Here is a 13678-nt window from a genome sequence, read left to right on the forward strand (position 1 = left end):
AAACAGCTCAGGAAGTTGGTTCCCTACATGCTTGGGTCTTGGATGCAGGGGCCTTGTGCATGCGGGAGACCCATGAACGAAGGGAGCCCTGCACACAGGGGCTTGCACGTGCAGGGCGTGTGTGTGCAGAGGATGGTTGCGAATGTATGGGGGGGGTGTGTACTCAGGGAGTCTGTGAATGAAGATGCACGGAGGAGGGGAGGGAGGCAGGAACGCAGCAGGTCTTCGTGGGTGAAGGGAGTCATGGATGCAGGGGGTTGCACTTGAAGAGGGCTGTGCATGAGTGGGGTCCTGTGTGCCCGGAGCCCTCCTATTCCTGTCTCTTCCATCAGGGAAATAGAGGGGACCCGAAAGGGGGATGGAAAAAGCCTTTGGGGGAAGGCCAGGGGAGAGCTGGCTCTGCTCCCGCAGAGCTCCCGGCCGCTCAGCGGGCCAGGCCGACTCCCTTCCCCGGCCCCGGCTCTCCGGAGCGGGGAAACGAAACCGGGAGGGACCGGGGAGGCGGTAGGGGGAGGCGGTGCGGGGCGTGGGCCGGCCCCCGGGGCGGAGCCGCTGGCCTTTCCCCACCCCCGGCGCCCGGCCCTGCCGCCAGCCCTGCGCGGAGCCAGCTGCCCTGCGCATCTCGCTGGCCCCACCGCTGCACCATGAAGGCGCTACTGCTCGCTGTGCTGGCTGCGGTGCTATGCGTGGAGAGAGGTAAGGGGGGGGGGGGGGGGATGCCCCCTCCCCCCCAGCCACCATTACCTCTTCCCGAGATCCCCCAGTCCCTCCCCAGCCCTGGGTTTGGGAGCAAATTCGGGAGGTGGTGGTGCTGCGTCTTGCTGGGTGGACTCTGGAAGTTGGAGGTGTGCGGGGGCGGGGGGGAGAGGATTGAGGGTTGCAAAGGGGCTGGGGGACAGAGCTGAGCCGTGCCGGGGTTTGGCGGGGAGGTGGAGGGGTGTCTTTCCAAGACCTGCCTCGCAACAGTGTCCCTCTTGAAGCAGGAACTTCAGGGCTTCTGTCCCTGTATGTATAGGTGTGCATCTTCAGCTGCCCGTCTCGATATTTTGGAGCTTTTCCCAGTTGCAGCTCGAACAAAGACCAGGGCCGGCTCCACTCCCCCATACGGCGCGGCGAGCCGGGATAACGGCGCCAAAATGGGCTGAGATGCAGCCGAGGGGAAGGAGGGTGGAGGGGAGATGGAGCCCAGTCCTGGCAATGGCTGATGGAGCAAAGTCTGGGCAAAGCCACTCATGATCCTGGCTCCTGCCGCCCCGCCCCCCCCCCCCCAGCCCCCCAGCATGCTTTGGGGCAGGCTGCGGTGGCCAGCGTGTGGGGAGGTGACCCCCAAGGGACCATGCCCTGTGGAGCGCATCTTGGGGCTACCAGCGAAGCTGGGGAGAAGGTGCTTCCTGTTGCTGGGCATTAAACTGCAAGTTGTCCAAGTCGCAGGGGCTGCAACCCCCGCCTTCCCGACGACTCCATTTCTGACTATCCGAACTCCGTGGGGCCGTGCAAAAAACCCCATCTTGTTTCCATATGTCGATGCTTGGAGAAGCCAAACAAAGAGCAAACGGGAGAGTTCTGGGCCCTCTGAGCCTCTGCTCAGGAAACACGGGCCCTCCTTGTCTCCTGAGGACACCGGTGAGAAGAAAGAAGTTGTTCACCACCCTTCCTGTGCCCCCCTCCCAGTGGGGTCCAGAAAGCGACTGGCAATTCAAGAGCTGGGTCTGGGTCAGAGCCCAGCTGGCATGTGCTCAGTTCCAGCTGGGAGGATGGGCTGTCCAGGCCAAGGCAGGAGGGGCTTTCACTTCCCTCCGTCCAAAAAACCTTTCAGCTTTAAAGTAAGTTCTTAGCCAGGCAAAAGGGTTTGTTGCAGGTAGCTTTATCCCCAAACGCTTCCAGCGCATCCAGGGAGTCTTTTGCAGAAAAGCTTTACCCCCTGCTCAAAGTGCCCTGAAGATCTGGTGTATAAGGATATTGCCAAAAAGCAATGGAAAAAGAAAGAGCGTTGGGCATAGGGACCGGATGGCAGAGCTGCCGAAGCAACAGCATTTTTCACCCGTGCTGCTGAGCTTCAGAGAGGGCTTTTAAAGGCTTTTTTTTTTTTTTTTTTTTCCCCTGCATTGCTCTTTGCAAGAATGGCTTCAACCTCTTATCTGAGGAATTCCCCCAAATGATCCGCTCTGTTTTGGGAGCCCTTTGTTCCTCGGAAGAGCTGAGCAGCAAACAAATAAACACATAAATTCTTCCTGTGGAAGAACACTGCGTTTTCTACTTGCTGAAAACGAGGCTTCCTTTTCGCATTGTTCAGTCTTGGGCTTTTTTTTTTTTTTTTTTTTGTAGCCTTGAGCTCCAACTCTTTGCTCTGTCTCCGGCTGCGTAAAATAATTCTGCACCCCTCTTGTGCCTTTTGTCTAAAACACTCTGCCTGCTTGCGCTCTTCACTCTGCAGTGGGTTATTTACTTATCGGTTTGCTGGGGCAGAAAGCAGCACTAGTTATGACTGCATATTTCCTCTCTTAAACTACGTTGAAAGACTCATCTCTCCTGGAAAGATTTTGTCTATATTCAGACAAGGGGTAATAGGTAGGTGTGACACAGACAGGTAGGAGATGCTGTCGTAAGAGAATAGATTTAGTCACATGGCAGAGAATTTAATGCCTAAAGGCACTTTTATGTGCAGGTCCAAATATTTCTGATGTGTTTGTATCTGGAACCCCTAAGCCTTAATGAATAGCACTGCACCACTCGACTCGTGCGTTCGGCATAGTGAGCAAATACATATGGGGACGTATGTCCTACCATAATGCCCACAGGAAGCCTATAATCCACTTCATTCCTGATTGCAGACCATTCCTGATTGCAGACAGTTCCTGTGAAATGGGATGAGTCAATTTGCCTCCTCACTTTGCCCTCAGGGTAGCTGCAAGGAGAAGAGTTTGGGACAGGTCACCTGAGACTTCAGAGCAGAAGCCTGCTGGGGACAAGGGAGCAGGAGAGAGCTGGGCTTCACTCCGAGGTCCCAGACTGAGTTTTGGCCAATGAGGTCAAAAATGCCACCCATGGAAAGGCTCTGAGGGCTCAGCAAGGGATGATGGCAGCCTGTAGGCTCAATGGCTGGCTCCTTCCTCCTCCCCCTCTCCTAGATCCAGAAGCAAGGTCCACTGACGAATCTCTCCTGGGGTTTTGACTCAACTGGTGGCCCTGTAATTCTGGGTGCTGTGTGTAGGTTGTGGCTGCTGCATTGGCATGCTCAGGTAACTCTGTTTTGTTGCAAGGATCGTTGGCAGACTGGTGATTGTTGGAGGATGTATGAGACAGTCCAGGAAATTCTTGCTTAGGGGGTGGTGGTGGTGGCTTCGTCTCCAAAGCAGAGTCGTCTGGCTGCCCTGATGTGACATTCAGGATCTCCCACTAACCTGCTTTAATCCATTTCCCTGACATTATGTTTTTGTTTTCTTCCCCTGCCTTGGCTGTGGCTGCTCAAAAGTCATCCTCAGAGCACAATTATTATTTTTACCTCAATTTTCCTGTAAAAAGCTTCTCTTTTCCTGAGAGAGACAGGATTAAGAAGAACCTCAAGAGGTCATGCAGTCCCATGGCAAAATGGGACAGCTGCTGACCAATATTTGTCCAACTTGTTCTTCAAAATACTCTGTGACAGGGACTGCTGAGCCTCAGCAAGCTCTCCCAGGGCTTCACCGGCTTCACCTCCTTAGGATAATCTGTTTGTGGTGGGGCTGAAAGAGGTGGCAGCAGGAATGATGCTGCCTTGCACTTCCCATCCTGAATCAGCCCCCGCTCTGTTTTGCATCCTGTAAACACAGAAGAGAAAGACAGTGCCTTGTGGAAGGGCTTGCCGTCTGCGCGCTCAAAAATCAGAGCCTGTGAAACACTGGGAACAGACTTGATCTGTCTGCATATGTAGGTCAACAATTGCAGTGTGGATGTGATGTTCTTGTATGTGAAACAGAGAGAAGATTGTCCGTCCACTGCAAAGTGCATATGTCCCTGCTGAGTCACCGGTCCAGGCTGTTTCCGCAACCATTTCCCACCACTGAATGCTATTTTCCAATCTTTCCTCTTCCTTGGGCAGATCTGAGGGATGAGGGATGGGAGCTAACTGGTGCAGTCCATCCTGCTAGTGTAGGATAGACCATTTTAGGGGACCTGCCATGGAGGAAGGCATGCTTTTTTTGCTATCCCCCTGCTCCAAATTAAAAAGGTTGGTTGCATATGCTGCCTTCATAGTGCTATGACTCGCTGGGTAGCCGGATGGTGCAAGTCCTTGCAGGTCTTGCTGCCATGCTGGGCTTGCTCTGGCTGAGAAATTGTTTCCACCATGTGTGCTAGCTCAAGCATAGCCTGAGCTTTGTGCCCAGCTGCCAAAGGCAGGTCACGGAAAGCTCAAACCCGTGGTCACGCCTACAGCATTTCCCATCAGCGTCCACGGTAGCTGAGCTGAATAAGCTCAAATCTCAGGCTCCAGATTGTAGGCCTGAACTTGCCTCCGTTGTTTAGTTTCTAGTTGGCAGCTGTAGCTTGAACCTGCTCTTGGTGCAAACAGGAGCATGCCATAAAGTGCCAGGCTGACCTGTGGCTGTATTGAGGCTTTAGCTGACCGTTGATCCTGCCAAGAGCATGAAATGTATCCCTTATGCTTGAACCCTTCACTTGGCCAATTTTTTTGGGGGGAAAAACCTATTGCAGATTGATACAGACGGAATAGCAAGCGTGTCTGTGGCCAAATGTGGTGCATGCCGTGTGTCAGAGGTGGGGATCACCAAGCGGGGAAGTCTCCCCACCAGCCCCTAACTGAGCTGTGCCTTTCCCTTGCAGCCCACACGCTCATCTGCTTTTCGTGCTCGGATGCATCCTCCAACTGGGCCTGCCTGAAGCCTGTCAAGTGCGCGGAGAATGAAAACCACTGTGTGACGACGTATGTCGGAGTGGGAATCGGTGAGTGGTGACAGGACCTTCTTCTGCCCCTCTTGGCTGCTCTCCTGGGTCACCTGCTGAGCTGCAGGAAGGCTTTCCTTCCTTTGGCTGGAAAAAGGGGAAAGTTCTGCTTAGCAGCTGAGTGTCGGACCATCCCAAGGGAATTTTATGAGGGGCGTGCTGCCAGATGGAGTCACGTTAAAGCCCACGTGCCTTCACTGATGCCAGGAGTCCAAAGGGAATTTTGGGGTGGGGGCGGGGAGGTTGCTGATGAATAAGTGAAAGTGCGGAGAATGCTGGATGCTTCCTTTGTAGGAAAGCTCCAGGGCTGCCCTTCCTGCTTTTGTCCTGTGTTTGGGTTGTTCATCGCTGAGTCCCACCTTTGCTTCTTCGCTCTCTGCGGGCAAGGTGGGGTTGCCAGGAAGGGAGATTTGCAGGTTTCTTCCCTAAGTGCCAGGAAAGATCTCGGGGGGGGGGGCGGTCTGTGCTTCCCGGCTGCTGCTCCTAGGGAAGCAGGCTGCTCTGGCAAGTCTTCTGGCACCATTGCAGAGCCCAGAGCCTGGTTTGCCTTACTCTCCCTTGCAGGACGGAGGGGTGTTGCATGCCTGAGTTGCATGGTCCGCAATGTGGGCGGTCGTGCATGCACAAATGGAGGCTGGGAGCTTTTATAAACCTGTTGTCTTAGCACAGAGCTAATAATTTCCTGTTTGCTGCTGCTAAATGTGTGCTGCGCCGCTCTCGCAGCTGACGGCTCGAAGCGCAGCCTTCGCTCACGAGTCCTGCTGTGGTGCTCTGTATGCCCCGTACTCCCTGTCTCGCTTGAGGGTCAAGCTCGAGTGGGATTTTTGAGATTCTTCACTGGGGCCGTAGCAGCCAAACTTTGGCCAACAGCCTGGAAGGAGTGTCCCTGGGGTGTTGCACGGTCTCTAGAGTCTCTGTGGGGGTTGTCAGGGGTATTCCTTGAAATGTGTGGGCTGGCTGAGATTACTATCGTGGCCTGACTCCAAGAAGCACCTCATCCTCTCTGTGCCACCTGTGATGCTTCAGCTATTACAGTGCTCTTATTTCCTTTGCAGAACAGGTGATCAGAAAGCCAAGAAACGTTATAAACCTGTCTCCTTTTTGCTTTCCTTCCTTTCCTCCTGCCCAACCTAAATTCAGGCAGCAAGTCTGGCCAGTCCATCTCCAAAGGATGCTCTCCCATTTGCCCCAGCGCTGGGATTAACCTCGGCATAGCGGCTGCCTCCGTTTACTGCTGCGACTCCTTCCTCTGCAACATCAGCGGATCCAGCAGCGTGAAAGCCAGCTACGCGGTCCTGGCCTTGGGGGTCCTCGTTAGCTTCATCTACGTCCTCAGGGCTCGCGAGTGATGGGGCTGGCCAAGGAAGAGCCGTCTTCCAGGGGCTGTCGCGGGTCTCATTAGCCAATATCTTCTCTGTCGCTGTCTGCAAGGAGATCCTCTGCTTCTCAGCAGGCTTCCAAGGTGGTTGTTTCCCAGACTTTATGCTCTTCCAGCATTGGAGACCTGGGCGGTTTGGCCAAGCTGTTCTCCTCCTTCTGTGGACATACCCCACTGCGCTCTCACACCTCCTTGGCAAAGCTGGATCGTTTTGGAAGGGTTTCTGCTTTTATACCTAATACCCTCCCCTCATTTCTAAGGTTGGTTAAAACAAGGCTGGGACTCGCCGAGAACCGATTAACCCCAGATATCACCCAGTCAAGTGTTCAGACATTCCTGCCTCTTGCTCCGTGGAGGTGCCTGGCACTGGCGTGCCCCCAGCATGTGGGTGGTCCGGGCACCGGGAATGCATGACCCAAAGGGAGACACATTCCTGATCCCTGCAGCTGCAGTCTCTTTTTATAAAATCGTTTCGTTTCTTCTGATCCTGGGCTGACTTTTCTGGAAAACAAATGACATGTACCTTGTCCCTCCAAGCTCTGTAAGTGCCAGACCTGAATAAACATGCTCCTGTCTTTACCTGAGATGGGATGTGTGCTGTGTGTGTTTCCTTGCTCCAGACAGAGAGATTAGAAACGCTCTTAGAAGAAACCCAAATATTATGCCTGGCACGAGGGCCTCTTACCCTCTCAAGCGGCTTTTGAGTGCTTCATCTCAGCATTCCTTCCAGTTCACCTCTGAGCAGCAAGTCCGTCTTCTTCCTGGCCCTGTCCTTTCTGATAAACACCCGTGGGCCAGCTTGTTTCACCTCTCTTGGGAATCGCATTTTCCAGGTGCATTTTAGTGAAAAATGCCAGTTATTGGCATCTGAGTCAACCCCATTACTCCTAATGGAGCAAGCACACTGGGAACAGGACCTCTAAAAATTAGTCTGCGTATTACAAAGACTTGGTGCCTCGATTTCCCCACTTTGGACTTGTGATGATGATAGACAATAACATCAATACCTAAACGATCCAGGGCAACAGGTCTGTTTGCAAAATTTAGTGAAGTCAGAGGCAAAGATATCAATACTCAGATCTTTAGGTTCAACCTGCAATCCCTGACTGATGGGCTGATGGTGCACGTGGACTGCAGAAGGTGACTTCACCACCAAACCTGCCACTCCTGCTGTCCCTCAGATTCCAGGATCATCCCAGGTCTTCTGGCAGCGTTGCTCCTGGAAGTTCTCGGCCATCCCATGGGAGATGTGTCCTCCTGCCATCTCTGCATCGTGCTGGTTTCCTACCTGCTTTGCCCACCTGTGGACCTGCTAGATGCAAAACAAGCCAAAATTGAGCCTTAAACTGTCAGGCGAAAGCTTGCTGTTGCTTCCAGTGATTGATCAGAGGTGCACTGGGCTTTTTCTCTCTTCTAGCAGCAAAAATCAGGTATCTATTGGCACTTTTTAGCCGTGCCCTCCTTGTACGTGGTTCTCCTATTTTGTGTCAACAAACAAAAGCCTCTCAAGCTGCACACGCTGTTCAATTATACCTCTGTCCCCACTTAAAATGAGTGATGAACAGCTTCTTTTGAAAGATGGTGTGCTGATGTATAGAAATATTTGCAACAAAAGTGGTTACATGTTTTTTCCTCCTCCTTCTCCCCATCTTTTAATTAAAATGACACATGCTAATGATAGCCTTTACAACAGGAGGGACTGGTCATTGTGACGTGACCTGCAATTAGGTGATAAGTTTGGTAAGAACGCATCACTTGTCTCGTTGGTCCTCAGATGTGCCTTCCTCTGGTTAATGCATCTTCCCTCGCCTGCTGGGACCACAGGGCTCGAGGTGCACCACAAATCTCTGCTATGCACATATAGCACAGGGAAAATTGGGGAAAAAATTACTAGAAATGGGGTAAATATTCCCTAGCTTCCCTGTGCCTGAGCCTTCCTCCCAAGAGGGTTAGAAACCTTGTTTGGAGGGTTAATTTGTTCCTCGCCACTTGCTGTGAGTAGATGCTGTAGTGAGAGCAAGGCAGCACCCAGGAGTACTCTACCTTTCAAGTGATGGGGCTGTAACTCTTTTCTAGCCACCTGGTAAAAGGTATCTTGGTTTTGGACTCAAATTACCTTCACAAAACCTATGCTGTGAGCAACGAGCTAACCTTAAAAGCCATCAGCATAGCTCTGTCCTAATGCCTGTTCATGCCTTTACGAGGCTTTTGAGCATGCCATGCTGGACAACCCCATGGGCTAAAGCTACAAGCAGGGTTATGAGAACTGGTTACCTCCTCCAATGGCCGTCCCCTTCCTATCTCAGCGTTTCAGAGTTTGCTCGTGCCAAGGACTCGGTTATGCAAGGGAGCAAGGGCTGGCGGGAAGAGCATTCACCAGGCTACTTACCCTATACAAATAACAAGTTATATTAATGGTATTGCCCGGGGACAGATCTGAAGGTCAGCTCACACGTGTTCTTGAGCCTATAGATGATGAATAGATTGCATATGGAGATTTTTTTTTTCCCCTCTTTGCTCTCTTTTTGTCTTTCTCTCCTCCTCATGTGCTATATTCCTGTACACTTAGTATATGGAAGAAGAGAGATTTGCAGTTTTTTCTTTCGAACACATGGGGCAAAGATGTCTTTGATAGATATATGTATATTTGAGAGAGGGGGAGGGTAGGACAGCTTGTCAAATGCAAGAGATGTTATTCAACAGTTTAATCCCAAGTGTCATATGATCAGTTCTGCCAACTCTCACAATTTCTGGTCCTACTATAGACTTTTTTTTTTGCCCTCAAGTCCCCAGCACCAGAAATCATGAGAACCTCAGCTGTCGTAAAGCCCAGGAGTGAAAGGCCTGAAAACGTGCGGCTGTAGTAATTAAAAGCATTAATAATAAGAAGAAAATAAATAGCAAGAACCCAGCATTTATAGAGCATTAAAACTGGTGGCTTGTTAAACCAAAAGCCTGATTTGGAACTTGAAGGCCATGGTGGGACAGCCCTTAAGTGCTTTGAATGTGTTTACTTGGACTGTGGAATTATCTCAGCAGAAAACTCAGATCTTCCCCTTTTCTGACAACACAAGAGGTTACGAGGGGAGGCAGCTTTGCTCTGTACAAGCATAAAATATCCCGGATCAGTTTTCACTGAAAAATAAGAAGAGCTTAAGTCAAATACCTGCCCATTTTGGAGCGTGCTAATGAGAAAACGGTTTCTGTGCTTCCGTCCTGGGAATGGCTATATTTCAACGGCAGCTGCTGCCATCTACCACTACGCCAATGTTGCAAGGGCTCTCATTTTTGGGTATTTTCTGTACATGCTCAAAGCTTACTGCAGCACCAGCCCTTTCCACCTAGGTTCGCTGGGTTTGCTGTTTCCCAGAAAGGAGGACTTAAAAATGAACAAAGTTCTTCCAACAGTTTTTAAGAATTTTTTTTTTTTTTTTGAAAAGGGCAAAATTTCTTCTTTTGGAAAACACAAACCTGATTGTGACTTCCATGCGCAAACAGCCAGAACAAATAAGGCCAGTTGCTTAATCTTAATTAAAAGATCCACATCATTACTGAAAGAATGTCCTTGCTTGGTGTTAATTTACTCAAGTTATGTGTTATTTGAAATGACTTGCCTCCCAGAGACCCTATTTGCCATGAAGGAGGCTGTGGTCCCACCACCCCTGTGGGAAGCCTGGTAGCTCTGGTCTGGGTGGCTTTGCCTCCATGCTGGAATGAGGTATAGGCATCCATGCTCTCCTGTCTCCGGGAAAGGCAGATGTGGTGCACATCTGGATGCTTGGAGGTTTAGGGCCCAATCACAAGCCCCTTGCTCCTGTGATTCCAGTGCTTTTGCACCCTGAAGCTGGGCTGTGCTTTCACTGTCACGCTCAGTGGTGAGGTGCTGTGGGTCTCAGCTGTTTGGGATGAAGATGACTCTGAATCCTTCCTTGATCCCGGAGGAGTTATTTCGCCCCTGGAAAGCTACTGTCTGAGGCTATCAAACTGGAATGGGGATAGACACACCCAGTTTTGCATTGTGGGAGTGTCCATGGTGCACAGGGAAGCAAAGCCCTGGATCGGTCCTGCCATCTACTGGATTTTGCCAGACCTGGTAGAGATGCTTTGAAGCCCAGCTCTCACAAGTCAAGGAGGAACTGTTAACACATGAAATCCCGAGTAGGGAGCCAAGGGCGAGCTACCTTTAACCAGATAATTGCATGCAAAACAGAGAATCAGAAATGTCAGAGACAGATTGAATGTTTTAATTTGTCTAGCTTTGCTCTGATATTGTAAATTGAGAAATGAAAGGCTTAACAGGCTTCCCAGGACCAACGTTTTCTGAGGGAACACTTTTTCCAGCCCAAACCCTGCTGTTTCATCAAAACTGAAACACTTCATGAAAATATAATAAGGCCAATAAAGTGTTGTAGAAAAAATATTGACACATTTTATTTCAGCTTTGTTGGATGATCTCATTTCACTGAGGCGGTTACACTGAAATGTTCTTTTACTAATACATATATGTGAGGTTTGTAATTGTGTATTACCTTTATTGTAACAGAATAAGCAGAATAAAGAAGCATTGATTCCTTTAAATATATTAACATAAGTATAAGTGTAGAGTATGTTACATATTGTTTCTTATACTCTAATAAAAATATATGGAATTAATAAAAAAGGTACACCTGGAACAAAATTTTTGGATGGTTTTGCAGATGTTACAGATATTATCTCTTGCTTTGTGTGAAAACAAAGTGCTTGGGTTGGCTTCTAAGCCCAGGGCTGGGGGTTGCAGGCCGGTCAAAAGGAGGACAGACGTGAGGCTGAGCCTATAGACTATAGGGAGGGATAAATCCATACATGTCATCTCAAGGCCGTTGGAGTCTCTTCCTGGTGATGGATAAAGAACAGGGATTGTCTTTGCCTTCAATAGTCGTGCTCATAAATATCGTTGACTTGCCCATGACCCTACTGGGAACGGAGATGGGATTTGTCCTTTGAGCCTGTGCTCTTTCTTGTTGGAGAGGGTGGCTATTTTGGGCACATAATGGCCCCTGTGTGGGTGTCTGTGGGCAGCTGCTCCTCTTCCCAAGCTCCATGGGGCTGCGGTGCTGCAGGGGCTGCTCTGGCCCCTCTCCTGCCCGCGGACAGATGCACACATGGACACGTGGATGTGGGGGCTGGTTGCTCTGGAGACTCCCCCCTGCTCTTCTGAACCAGGGAGCATTCCTGCTGCTTTGCAAAGATGTGTCAGTCTAATTTTTGTTTAAAGCTTTATTATTTTGGGGAGCCCAGTTGGATCCCGTGGGAGAAGGAGATTGTGTTCCCTGGGGAATGTAAGACAAATGCAGAATAATAGCAATGGGCTCTCAGGAGTTTCTTTGGAATAGCCACAGGCTGTTTGAAACAAAGACTTAAAAATATCTTTCCTTTTCTCTGGGGAACCCCAGCCTGGACTATCTTCTTCCTGGGAAAGGCTCTTCTCCACTGCTCTCCCTCCTTGCAATCCGTATTTTGCAGTCTTCCCTACAAATGTTTTTGAGACAGGAGAGCACCAGCATAGACAGGGAGTATTTTCAGGGCAGGAGGGCACTGCGCAGCAGGTGGGGGCAAAAGAAACCTACCCCCAAAGAGGCTACACCTCCATCCTGCCCAGTGTTCCCATCCTTTCTGTTCACATTGCCTCCCACGTGCCCGCTCCTGCTGCTCCATGGGGACCTGCCTGTCTCCAGACAGGCCCAGGATGGGCTCTCCCACATTTCAGGTGTTCATAAAGTTCAGGGAAATGGTGCCATTTCTCCACATCTAAGAAGGGACACCATTAATGTTTTGACCCAGAGGTAACAGAGCTGTTTCCTTCGTTAAGGTCCGTATTTCCAGGTGAGCCTTGTTAAGAGATGTAGTAATACCAAATACCCAAAAGTATTTCTGGAAACTAAACAATGCGGGCTGTTGCCAGTGTTTCTGTTTCAGTTGGCTCTGCAGACGTTTCCCACTGGCATCCCAAGGTCATGTTGACCATCTCAGGGTATGTGACACCATGTGCTACAAATGGGTCTGAAGTGGGAGAATTCCTGCCTCCCCATCCCCGCCCTTTTCTGTCCCTCTGGATGTGCTGCCACTCTAGCTGTGGCGAGCATAGGTTTTAAATGAAGGAACAGCTCTGGGGCTGGAGGGAAGTCTCCAGAAAACGGGTTCATTTGCTAGTTTTGACATGGAAGAGTCAAGAAAAGTGTGTAGGTAGACAGTTTGCAGGTGAAAATTTGAGTGGTGCTAAAGGAAGAAAAAAAATGACTGAATCAAGAGCTCCACCTTCCTGCCAGTGCTAACCCTCTCCACTTTCTTTCCCTCTGGTTCCTTTTCTCCCCAGTTCATGGGTATTGAGATCCACATGAGAGGCCATGGGGAGCGAGGGGGAAGATGGCACCTCCAGGCTGCAATGCTGACCTGAGCAGCAGCCGAGATGGGAGGAGGCTGGAAAGATGGGAGGTGCTTTGCATGGCTGTGGGAACACACTCCAATCTTCCTGCTTATCATCTCCCAAGAAAAAGAGATTTAAAGCAATGCACAATGTACCTTGGTCTTCTTGGGTCTGGTGATCTGGCCCTTCCTGTGACACGGGGACCCTTGGCCATCCAAGCTGCCATTAAGTTAATAACTCTTGTGCTTTGTGTAGAAAGAGTTAAGCTAGCTAGCACGTCTAACATGTGACACATACGGCATCAGACCTGTGGGGGAAGAGGTGTGAGTAGCGTGCCTTGCTCTCCTTCTCCGTGCCAATTAACACAAACAACAACTGGGTGTATTGTATTTCACACAGATTCTTGTCATGCCCACATCAGAGAGCAATGTCATGTTGTTGTTCCTGAGTGCCAGGTGCTCCTGGCTGTGATTCTGTCTTCTCATTGCTAAAATTGCAGGGATGCAGTCACCCGTTCTCGCACGAGAGTCTGAGTTTCGCACGAGGACCCCTTCCTGAGCTCAGACCAGTTAAACCTGCTGGTTCCAGAATGGCGCCCATTTAGTATCACGGTCCAAACTGTTAGAGGAAAGATCACAAAAAACAAATACAAGCACTCAATAGATGTGGGATGGTGGCACCTTGCAGATGACAACTGTGCAGTTGCCGGTTCTTTTTAAGGGCAAGGTGCAGCTGCTCGTTGCATGTTGGGAGCTCAACTCATGGTTTGTTCAAAGCAGCTTAGATAGACTGAAGTTTTCTCTCTTTTTTTATTTTCACATGGATGTTTCTCATCCTAAAGCTGATTGGAACCAAATGATTATGAAACCTGAATTTTGGAAACACTGAAAATGAAAAACTACCAAAATAGTCCTAAAAATGCCTCCCTTCCTTCCTTGGGAAATGGGCTAGGCCAG

The 13678-nt window shown here is 50.1% G+C and overlaps 1 protein-coding gene across 1 annotated transcript; it reads left to right on the forward strand.

Annotated features, from left to right (window-relative positions):
• Positions 1–537: 537 nt before the first annotated feature.
• On the forward strand, positions 538–6903 carry LOC104020609 (lymphocyte antigen 6E). Its single transcript, XM_087739398.1, has 3 exons — positions 538–696; positions 4822–4941; positions 6082–6903. The coding sequence occupies exons 1-3, from the start codon at positions 645–647 to the stop codon at positions 6288–6290; spliced, it is 381 nt and encodes a 126-aa protein (XP_087595524.1). The 5' UTR covers positions 538–644; the 3' UTR covers positions 6291–6903.
• The last annotated feature ends 6775 nt before the right edge of the window (positions 6904–13678 follow it).

This window comes from Nipponia nippon, unplaced genomic scaffold, assembly GCF_047370975.1.
Source record: "Nipponia nippon isolate SJK-2023a ecotype South Korea unplaced genomic scaffold, ASM4737097v1 scaffold_1, whole genome shotgun sequence".
Classification (NCBI taxonomy): domain Eukaryota; kingdom Metazoa; phylum Chordata; class Aves; order Pelecaniformes; family Threskiornithidae; genus Nipponia; species Nipponia nippon.

Coding starts and splice junctions, on each gene's coding strand:
- LOC104020609 (XM_087739398.1), top strand. CDS start 645: ATGAAGGCGCTACTGCTCGCTGTGCTGGCTGCGGTGCTATGCGTGGAG. Junction 697..4,821: donor GGTGCTATGCGTGGAGAGAG/GTAAGGGGGGGG, acceptor TTTCCCTTGCAG/CCCACACGCTCATCTGCTTT. Junction 4,942..6,081: donor GTATGTCGGAGTGGGAATCG/GTGAGTGGTGAC, acceptor ACCTAAATTCAG/GCAGCAAGTCTGGCCAGTCC.